The 11901-nt window shown below is 38.0% G+C and overlaps 1 protein-coding gene across 1 annotated transcript in view; it reads left to right on the plus strand.

Annotated features, from left to right (window-relative positions):
- The window catches only part of hat1 (histone acetyltransferase 1), a 41955-nt gene extending 30368 nt beyond the window's left edge, over nt 1–11587 (plus strand). Inside the window, exons 10-11 of the mRNA XM_056465885.1 lie at nt 3791–3907; nt 11077–11587. Of these exons, the coding sequence (XP_056321860.1) occupies nt 3791–3907; nt 11077–11244 (285 nt within the window). The 3' untranslated portion in view covers nt 11245–11587. The remainder of the gene's footprint in view (nt 1–3790; nt 3908–11076) is intronic.
- The last annotated feature ends 314 nt before the right edge of the window (nt 11588–11901 follow it).

Here is an 11901-nt window from a genome sequence, read left to right on the forward strand (position 1 = left end):
GGCCACTCTTTAACTGCTCCAATTATAACCCAGCATCCCCTTTTATGCCCCACAATCCCCTCTGTTCGTGTTGTTTGCGAGTGATTATCTCAGGGTGGTGCCTGTGGCTTGGCCAGGCAAAATGCTTGGCTCTCCATACTACCCTAGCGGGAGCTGCGTGAGGTATGCTGGACCTCTCGGAGTCATGGTTACAGAAAGAGTCGTGCTTGCAGGTCGGCTCAGCTCAAGAGTAGTGCGGGAATCCCAGAGCAAGATGCTTTTAACCCAGAGGAATGGAAAAGGTTAAAGATTCAGTCTGTAATTGCTGCTGCTGCTGGTAGATTTTGTACAGTTCACTTTATTTAAGGCCTTGGTACTTTAATCCACAGGTGGTGGATGAGGAGATTTCCCACAAATTAATGCATGAAGCATTTTGAGTATCCAGAAAAGTGCTATACAAGTATAAGGATTTATTATTATTTAATATTACATTGATTGATTAGCAAAAGATCAAAAGTTAATCGCCACACTGCCACTTCAGCTCTCAAAAGTCTTTAATATCAGTCACAACCTACATGGTCTTCATCAGGTTAAGAAAACCTGTACAGATTTTCTGAATCTGATTGACTGTTGTCTTTATAAGTATTTATTTTCAGCTCTGGGTCCACTCCAGGCAATAGCAGAACAGCTGAAGAGGCGGGGTTAAAGATAGTAAGGCCTCATCTGGTTGGTTAAATTTAGATAAACAACCAGATCATAAAATACATGCCATTCATCACATGTCTGCGATAGGTATATTCCATGCCATTGTCGATACGTATATTATTATATATTATTATTGCGATAACGATAATTTTGCGATGTATTATGCAGCCTTAAATGACATGCAAGTCAAAAGTATAATGGTTCATGTTTAACTGAACTGTATAAATAAATCTGTCATGGCCTTTGCCTTAAGTATAAAAACATTTATGAAAGTTGCCTAGATAATGAAGTCAGCCTATTTCACATGATTATAACTCTGGTATTAGGGTTGCTAGATTAGAATTATAAACGATTCTGAATCAGATTTTATCATTTACATTTGTTTGTATGACTCAGCTAGGGCCAGACAGAATCTGTGACTTTTTCCTGTTTCTAAGTAGAGTTTAGTTTAAAAAAGGGCAGAATTTATCTCTGTTGATTTTACGAAACTTCATTGATTATTAAGATCTTATTGTGATGGGGCTGCATGATACTGGAAATATAGACAATATTATTGTTGTGTATTGCGATAACGATATTTCTTACGATACAATGGTAACAATATTTTATTTTATTATTGATGTTAAAATGAACAGGTCTGATTAAGCAATTAGCTAACTTTAGATCTAATTCATTCTAATTCAGACTAATAAACTGTGTCAAGGTGCAAACATTTAGTCTTTATAATGCTAGGAATTGGTTAACCTCTTCAGATACTCTGCCTCTGATTGGCTGTTGTCATTTCTCGTCTGGACTCCACCCATTAGTGATTATTTTTAGCTCTTGGTTCAGCTTTGGGACACTCCAGCCAATAGCAGAACAGCAACTACATGGGAGGTGGGTTTAATGATCATAAGGCTCAATCTGATTGGTCAAATTTAGATAAACAACCAATGTATAAAGTAGATGTAATTTATTACGCATGTGCACTATACATACGTTGCATATTTATTATTGTGATATATTGTGCATCCTAATCAAAAGCATAATTGTTCATGTTTGCCTGAACTGAAAAAACAATCAGTTATGGCCTTTGCCTTAAGTATGAAAACATTTATGGAAGTTGCCTAGATAATGAGGTGAATCTATTTCATATGATTATAACTCTGGTATTAGGGTGCTAGATTAGAATTATAAATGTTTCCGAATCAGATTTTGTCATTTACATTTGTTTGTATGACTCGGCTAGGGTCAGACAGAATCTGTGACTTTTTTTTTCCCTTTTTTCGGAGTAGAATTTAGTTTAAAAATGGCAAAATTTATTGTGTTGATTTTACAAAACTTCATTGATTGATTAAGTCTTATTGTTATGACACTAGGGTTGCACGGTACTGGTAAAAATATGCAATATTTTTGAGTATTGGGCTAACTATATTTCTTACGATACAACAATAACGGTATTTTTACTAGCTATTTTTTTAAGCCATTTGTTTATTATAAATGTTAACATCAGCAGGTTTAATTAATTGTGATCTAATTAATTCAAATTCAGACTAATAAACTGTGTCAAGGTGCGAACATTTAGTCTTTAAGATGCTATGAATGAGTGAAAACCTGCACAGATATTCTGACTGATTGGCTGTTGTCATTTCTCATCTCGACTCTGCCCATTAGTGTTTATTTTGAGCTCTGGCTTCAGCTTTGGCACATTCCAGCCAATAGCAGAACAACAACTACTGGGGGAGCTGGGCTTAAAGATGGTTCGGCCATATCTGATTAGTCAAATTTAGATAAACAACCAATACGTAAAATAAATGTAACTTATAACATGTCTGTGATACGTTTATTGTGCATACTATTATAACGATAATTTTGCGATATATATATATATATATATATATATATATATATATATATATATATATATATATATATATATATATATATATATTGTGCAGCAATTTCTTTATTTTCTCTATAATTTTGAAATGACTAAATAAACCAATTGACTTTTTTTTCTTCCTAAGTATCAAAACACTTATGGAAGTAGCTTTGATAATGAAGTAAACATATTTCATATGATTATAATTCTGATATTAGGGCTCTAGATCAAAATTATAACGGCATGCTCATTTCTCCTTTGATTCAGATTTTGTCGTTTACATTTGTTTGTATGTCTCAGCTAGGACCAGACAGAATCTGTGACTCTTTTTTTTATTATTTCCAAGTAGAATTTAGTTTAAAAAGGGCAGGTTTTCTGCTCAACGATTTTGAGATTGCAGGAGCTGAAAACCTAAATGTAAAAAAACGTTTTAACTTAATGTAAATCCCATCAAAACTCTTTTTTTCTTGCTTCACTGATCTCTTTATTTTCACATAATGCAATAATATCATACCAAATCATGTATTTGATTTCTGCTTTATTTACCTACTGTGAAAAACTATGACATTTAGACGAATATTACATTGTCAGCTGATCATAATAACAGAATGAACCTCTTCATGGTGATAAAAGACGTCTCAGCTTTATGTCCATCATATCTGTGTGTATGTCGCAAAGATAATGGGCTTACTGAGCTCTATCCACAGGTATTTCATTGGTAATACAGACCCAAATATTCAGCTGAGGAGTTCCATCTGAAATTGGCTGTAATCATAATGTTTATTGCTTGAAAAAGGGGCTGTTTAAATGATCTCAATAATATCGCAACAATTTCTGTGACAACATATTGCACAACAAAAATTCTTCATCCTGACAATTCTGTGAATCTCCTATATTGTGCTTTTTAAAGGGATAGATCGCCCAAATATTTAAATCTACCCGTTATAAACTCATCCTCAGATAGTCATAAACCTTTAAGAGATTCTTTCCTCTGTTAAACACTATAGAAGATATTTTAAAGGAAGTTGGAAACCATTGACTCTCATAATAGGAAAAATAAAATACCAAGTTTCCAGCATACTTCAAAATATCTTCTTTAGTGTTCAACAGAAGAACGTCCAACTGGATTTAAACAAGTGAAGGGTGAATAAACAATGTCACAATTTTAATTAGAGTGAACTATCTCTTCAAGTTATCAGGAGTTTGCAATTCAATCTCTAACACTGTCTGTCGTCTACTTTTCAGAAACATGCAAGACGTGTTTATGAAATTCTGCGTCTTCGAAACACAGACATGAGCGATGAGGAGAAAGCCAGAGAGTTTCGCTTGGAGGTGAAAAAGCGGCTCTTCGGACCCTACAGAGTAAGTGTGTGCGGTTTCTATCTGTGTGTGTCCATCCCTGTCTGCAGTCTGACGGAGAACATGGGTTACATATTACCCATTAGGTGGAACTGCCACAGCTCCCCTGCAATGATTAGTCAGTCGTAAAGCGCAGCCCGAACTTGGTGTACCGAACAGCAATCTCAAGAAACAACAAAACAAGTGAAGTCCTGCCAAAACAAACCCCCGGCTGCGACTGCCAAGACCGCTCCGAAACCGCACGGCTTCAAACTACAACATGTGAAACGAAGCATTTCTGGACTTCAAAGCGAGCCGCACATTTTCTAGCCCCGTTTAGGTTAGTGAAAACCCAAATACTGAACAGAAACACAACTCTTTCAGCGCTGCCGTTCTGACATTCTGCAGTCTTTGTCTGGCGTAATTTATTCATGGAGTGGCGTGAATAGTTTCCTGTGTGATCCTCTCACGCGGTGTTAAGAGCCGGAGGGACCTGAGGCCGGGCTCTGGGTTTGTTTGAGGGTATAATGGCTCACACCAGGCGGCAGCCGCAGTCTCCACATCCACACCACGAGCTCCATTCACAACAAGTGTCATTATTACAGATTTGCATCTGATTTAAAGCGGAGCCATTTAGCAGCACCCAGTCACCTGCACACAGTCTCAGTCTCTCTATAATCTGCTCGCTCTACATGAAGACATGATGTGGATGTGAAGCTGTTCCTCTGAGCATCAGTGTTGTGTAATTCTTTTGCCCCGAGCAGTTATCTTTCTGCAGGGTTTTATACATGTTACATTTATAATAATGCATTATTTAAGTGAATTATTTGGTTCACACTTCATCTAATCTATAAATAAATAAAATATGATCTGTGTATTAATTAAATTATAATATATATTATATTATATTATTAAAAAAATCACTTTTAAACACAGTTGTGAGGCAACATCAAGCCACTAATGGTACATATTAATTTATTCTATTTTTTTATAATCACACTATGTAAAAACAGTCCAATACGCTTATTTCACGAGGCCGCCATTTTAAAGAACCAAAGCGAGGCTGTGGTGGGAAGAAACACGGAAGTATAGGACCAGCACTGTAAACATTGCAGTGACATGCTGTGGACTACAAACCTCCAGCTGTTGCCGAGATTTCAAAATACAGATATGGTGTAAACATCACTTTAATATCAGTCAGTACGTTTAATTTAAACAATTAAAAGCAATTTAGCATCAAACAACATCACAAGCTTTGTAAGAGTAATATGCTCAAGTGTCCTCCTAGGCTTCAGTTCATGGCAGCAGGTAAACAGAGGGGACGCTTCCCTGCTTCAGCCTATGTAACTTGGTGAGCGATAAACACTGCAGTCCTCTGTAGCACACCCTCGTGTCGTCCCGGTACTGAAGTTTTAAAACAGTCTAATTCCCGCTTAGTTAAAATTGAAGCGCCGCTGAGCGCGGATGACTCGACTGATCTTCACGGCTGCTTCGCGATCCAGTCTCCATGTATCTTGTGTTTGCACTCAGTTTACCGCTCTTCACCCAGTGCAAACACAGATACACGGAGACTGGAGCGCAAGCGCGAAACAGCCATAAGGATCAGTAGAGTCATCAAGCAGATCGCTCGGCTGTGTTTGTGCTCAGTAAACAGCGGAGGGTGAACTGATGACCTTCTCGGCCAATCACAAGCATATCTGTTGAGCACGTGAACACAATGGCCAATCAGCGCTGTTTTAAGAAAGCCGTCAACAGTGCTTTAAATGTTAGCAGGAAATTGACAAATTTTCTTTTAATTCAGTAACGTGACAAGTCTAATATAGTGAAAGAATCAGTTCATTAACTTGAGTTTGATAAATGGCATCTAAAACGTGTGTTTGGGAAAGAAAACGTTAGCTAACTAGTGCCATTTCCCTTAACTTAGCTGAAAATGAGCTCTGATATCCCTTTATATTTTCACCATTCATTCAGAACGGACCTTCGGGTCACTCAGAAGGCGGTGAAATGATAAATTTGTGTCTCTTTCTATTCGCTGATAAGATATACAGCCAAGTACACAACGTTCTAATGTAACTCCCAACGATACTTCCGGGTTTCTTCCCACCGCAGCCTCGATTTCGCTTTTAAAAATGGCAGCCGCGTGAAATCAGTCTATATTACCAGACATACTGTGAAAATGTGCTTGCTCTGCTAAACATAATTTGGAAAATGTTTAAAAAAGAAAAAATATTTAAAGGGGGGCTAATAATTCTGACTTTAACTGAGTTTTAGAGGCCAGCATCACAATATCTACTTCGTATGAACAAGCAGTAAATCCCACAGGGTTGTTTGAATGTTTGGTGCCTTAATCACAAATGTTTTATAGTATATATTACAGTTTTGCGCAAGTTCACATTCTTGGATGGAAACAAAGCTAACAATGATAGAATTGAAATATTTGGCCGAACTTTTAACATCTCTTTAACATTCTTCTCAATCTCCGTTTGGGCTCCACAGTAAAATAAAAACACAGGCCGAACTCTTCATTCCTCAAGAGGATTCAGCGGCCAAAAGATTTCGTGCCGCAGTCTTTTTGTTCTTCTTACTTGACTTGTACTTTAATTTCATTAGCCGTGTCTTTTCACCGTTGGCGTGCTGAATCTCCTCTGAGGCTGTGCTGATATTAGTTGAGATGTTGCAGATAATGTGAGTTGATCTGATATGTGCTTTGGTTCTGATGCTCCAGCGGTGGTAATGCGTTGAATCAGAGCCGCTCACATCCTGACACTGTCCAGAACAGAAAACTCCCAACTGCAGTAAAAAAAAAAAGACCAAAGAGACTAAGCCAATGAAAGAGTGGAAAACAAACCACACTGTATGAGGAAATAGAGCAGGATCTGCAGACCATATGTGTCTCTCTCGCTCAGTTCTGGACGTCTTTAAAGTCTGAATGAGTTGCCAATATTTTTGTGTGTGTGTAGGTAGAGTAGCCGCATTTCCACTATCGGGCCAGTGCGAGCCAGGGCTTTAATCGGGCCAGGCCGGGCCAACAGCCCGGGAGGTTGAGAAATGAGGCCGAAATCATGTCGCGTTTCCACTGTCGGGCTAGTTGCTCGCAGCGCGTCACGCAAACACCGCCCCCAGAACGTCCCCCGAATCAAACATCACACAACCCGTCACACAACCCGCCCACTTCAGCGGGAACAAAAAACTCAAATTATAACCACAAACACAACCTGGCATTACTACGAGTACTACTAGTGAGTTGATCAAGCGCGATAGCAAAACAAATGTAAGGGAAGAAAGCATCTTGTCTCCTCTTTACCTGACAGGAAAACTCCGCCTTTGTACGTAACCTCGCCCCGAAGCCCCAGTTGGCCCTCGTTGGCCCAAGGTATTCGGCGGGCCGAAAAAGGCCGGACGCTGGCCCCAAGGAAGCCCCGCTTTGGCCCGATTACGCCCCGGAAGTGATAGTGGAAACGCGACTGGCCTTGGCTCGCCCTGGCTCGCTCGCTTTAGGCGCGATAGTGGAAACGCGGCTATTTAGGTGCTAATTCCCTAATAATGAACTGTGCCTGAAAGTTCAGTACACACTTTGTTTTTAAGGTCTATCAATATTAGTTACTCGAGCTGGATTGACAATTCAAGACCCACAGATTCACTCTTTTATTTTTGTAACATTTACTTGAGACGATATAATCAACATATTAAGGCTGAACAATATATAATTTGAGCATTGATATCGCATTTTGTGTATGCGCAAAAGTCACATAGCAGGATTAGATTGTTTAATAAAGATTAAATGTTTAAAAGGACTATTATTTATATATTTTTATTATTTATACATTGACGACCATGTTCATTTTACATTGCGTTGTTTAATTTTTGTACTTGAATACTGTTAGACTCCACAGAAAACCATATAGCGCTGTTTATTTAACTTTTATTTTTGCTCTTTCATTTTAAAATATGCTTGTAATGGATTTTATTTTATGCCGATGCACCGGATGGAAAGATTTGATCGTCCCGGGCGATCTTAATTAATGACATCTTCCCAAACAGAGCTATTCAAATCATCTTGTGAAATTATATTCGTATCGCAATATATATATTGCAGCAAAAACAAAATATTGCAATGTCAGATTGTTAAAATACAATATCGCAAATAGTCCTAGTATCGTAGAGCCCTCGTCTACATGTTTGCACCTCACTTTTTTTTAGATTCGATTAACTCAGAAAAATGTCACGCTTATTTTTGTTTAATCATTATATCAATAAAGGATTTTAAAATACTGTTTGGCAAGTTAGTTAGATCGTAAGAAATATCGTTATCGTGAATTTTCCAAGAATAGTGCAGCCCTGGTCTTAATGTTTTCTCCTCAACAGTTATTCCACATTTAATTAGCTCAGAAAAACATTTGTTAATTGTTTTAGTGTACGATCATGACATTAAAAAAAAAAAAAAGCTGATAAAAACCGTTTTGCAAGTTACTTAAATCGTAAGAAATATCGGTATTGCAACTTTTTCCAATATAGTGCAGTCCTAGTCTAAACGGTTGCACCTTGACATTTTTTTTTTTAGATTTAGTTAGCTCAGTAAAATATTTATGTTTATTGTTGTATCATTACATAAATAATTGTTTTTAAATTGCGGATAAAATACAGATAAAATACTGTTTTATCATAATGAGTATCGTTATCGAAAATTTTTCCAGTTTCGTGCAGCCCTAGTCTAAATGTTTGCACCTCTACATATTTTTATTTATTTAGCTCAGAAAAACGTTACCTGTTTTAGTTTGATCATTACATAAAGAAATGATATTTTAAAAATTGCTGATAAAGTACTGCTTTGCACGTTAGTTATATCGTAAGGAATATCGTTATCGCAACAATATCGCAAATTTTCCCAGTATCGTGCAGCCCCAGTCTAAATCTTTGCACCTCAACATAATTTTTATTTAATTAGTTCAGAGAAATATCTGTTATCAGTTTATTTTCGTATGATCATTACATAGTTAAAAGATGTTGATAAAATACCATTATATAAATTAGTTATATCAGAAGAAATATCGTTATCACTAATTATTCCAGTATTGTGCAGCCCTAGTCTAAATGTTTGCACCTCAACATATTTTTTCCATTTAATTTGCTCAGAAAAATGTTACCTGTTTATTTTAGTATGATCATTACATAAATAAATGATTCTTTTAATTGCTGATAAAATACTGTTTTACAAGTTAAATATACTGTAGGAAATATCGTGATCGCAACAATATCGCAGATTTTCCCAATATCGTGAAGCCTTCGTCTACATCAGGGGTCACCAATCTCTGTCCTGCAGGGCCGGTGTCCCTCCAGGGATTCGCTCCAACTTGCCTCAAAACACCTGCCTGGGTGTTTCAAGTACACCTAGTTACACCTTGATTAGCCTATTCAGGTGTGTTTGATTAGGGTTGGAGCTAAAATCTGCAGGACATCGGCCCTCCAGGAACAACTTTGGTGACCCCTGGTCTAGGGGTGGGCGGTACACCGGTGTCATAGTCATCACCGGTGTGACATTGCGCCACGGCATGGATTTTCTAATACCGTCAATACCGTAATAAATCAATTATGCGCCTTGAACGGCTGCATATACATCAATAATAGCTAATTCTAAATAATAAGGCATTCAATTTTCTTCAAAGGTTCAGTTGTGGTCTGAATACATGTCCTTATACTACAGGGCTCGAAATTGCAACCATTTTGGTCGCATGAGCGCCCGAAATGTAATCTATGCGCCCTCATAATATATTTGGGAGCATTTGTGTGTCTGAATATAATGGTTGTAGTGCAATCTGATTTGATTTTCTCTAAAAACTTGCTGAATCGCTCTACCCTGCTGCTGTATTGGTTCATATTAGCTGCCAGTCACTCAACGCTTCCCGCTGTCAGATAACAGGGAGCTTTTGTTACTGCAGGAAATGCAAACGGCTGAAGAGTGAAAAGTGCACAGGTTTGCAAACCTCACCTAAAGTTAGAATAACAATAATGGCGCAGATGACAGCGATCATGACATGAGGTAAATGTTGATCCGCCAGCTGAGATCAATCGAGTGTTTTCGGAGAAGGTGCCCGAATCTCGATGCGTTGCATTCACCGTGTGTTCAGCGCAAATGTCGGCTAAATATAAAATCTAACACTGTACACATCATCGCCAAAGAAACTCACCTTTACTAAGTTTACACTGAAACTACGGCTCATAACAAAGAACGGTATTGCGCTGGTGGTCATCGCGAGAATCCTGCTCTGTCTGCTCATAAATTGGTGCGGCTGACTCGCCTGCTTTATTCCACCAACACAGAGAAATGAAGATCAGCTCATAACGAGACTGAGCATTTACAATGACCCAAACCAAAACTTTTAAAGAGTGGTAGAAGTGAGACTTTCTTTTGTCCGTTCTTCCTTGAGATGTATATTATTTTGCTATTGAAAGTAATACCATGATATTATACCGTCACCGTTCAAAAGATGAAAAATACCGTGATATTAATTTTAGGTCATATCACCCACCCCTACCCTGGTCTACATGTTTGCACCTCAACATTTTTTTTAGATTTAATTAGCTGAATAAAATGTTACTTGTTTATTTTAGTATGATCATTACAAAAATAAATGACTTTTTTTTTAATTGCTGGTCAAATACTGTTTTGTAAGTAAGTTATATTATAAGAAATATCGTTATCGAAGCCCGTAGTCTAAATATTTGTACCTCAAAATATATTTTTGTATTTAATTTGCTCAGAAAAATAGCACTTACCTGTTAGTTTTACCATGATCATTACATAAATAAATGATTTTTTTTTAAATTGCTGATATAATGGTGTAAGTTATTTATATCATAAGACATTTTGTTAGCTCAACACTTAACAAAATAGCATATTTTCCCTGTATCATGCAGCCCTGCTTCCTATAGCTAAAACTGTGTCTGTGTGTAAGTGCAAGATCGCTTTTGAATCCTGGTTTTGCGAGCTTTGGTTCAGTTTCAAAGCCTCTCAACAACCTTAAAGACTAAATTTCTCAGACTTTGGTGCTCCACATGAACTATAGGTGTGATGTAATCCCATTCGCCCGGGGGGTTGTGTTGAGTGGCAGTATGTGGATGAGATCGGTTGAGCTGGTTTGCATCATGTTTTTTTTTGACTGACACCTGTGTGGTTTTCTCCTGTGTGTGCGCAGAAGAACCAGCGCGAGCTGACGAAGATGCGTAAATGTTTGAGGCCCGAGGAGCTGGCGTCCCACATCAGCCAGATGGACACGACGCTGCAGCACGAGGAACTGGAGAAAAGCTACCAGGACGTGGTGGCGGAATATCGCAGAGTCCTGGAGCGACTGGCTCAGGTGTGAGGACAGGAGACTGGAAAGACTGGCTGACACACACACACACACACACACACACACACACACACACACACACACAGACACACAGATCTTTGGCATTGTACCCAGTGTTAATAAGGATTTAAACGTGATCCATCCACATTTGTGATAGACAGACAGATAATGGGCAGTTGTTCAGAATAAGAGACGTGCATTGGTCTACTGTGGAGATGATTTTGTTAACGCTTTTTTCCATCAAATGATTTTCCTTGGAATGTAAAAAAACAAATGTAGATTTCGAAGCACTTCCTTAAGAGAACAAATAAAATGTTTTGTATATTGCTCAAATAAATGGCTAGCCATCTCTTTGGTGATGTGTCTGGAAAACATCTTTATTTTCAGTGTTGGGAAGGCTTTTCTGAAGCTACTGTCAACTGTAGAGCTATATTAAAATGGCAAGTTCTTACTAAAAGTAGCTAGTTACATTGAAGTTACAATGTTTTCCACCAATCTACATATTACAAAACTTAAATAGTTGGTGCTAATGCTAATGCTAATTAGAATGGCAAAAATCTCGCGGCCGACTATGAAACTATCAGTACCTGGATGGGAGACCACATGGAAAGCCACACTGCAGCCCTGCTTAGCTTCAGTGGGCGACCATCTGAGAGTTGCAGAGGTTGC

Source organism: Danio aesculapii, chromosome 9 (genome assembly GCF_903798145.1).
Source record: "Danio aesculapii chromosome 9, fDanAes4.1, whole genome shotgun sequence".
Lineage (NCBI taxonomy): Eukaryota > Metazoa > Chordata > Actinopteri > Cypriniformes > Danionidae > Danio > Danio aesculapii.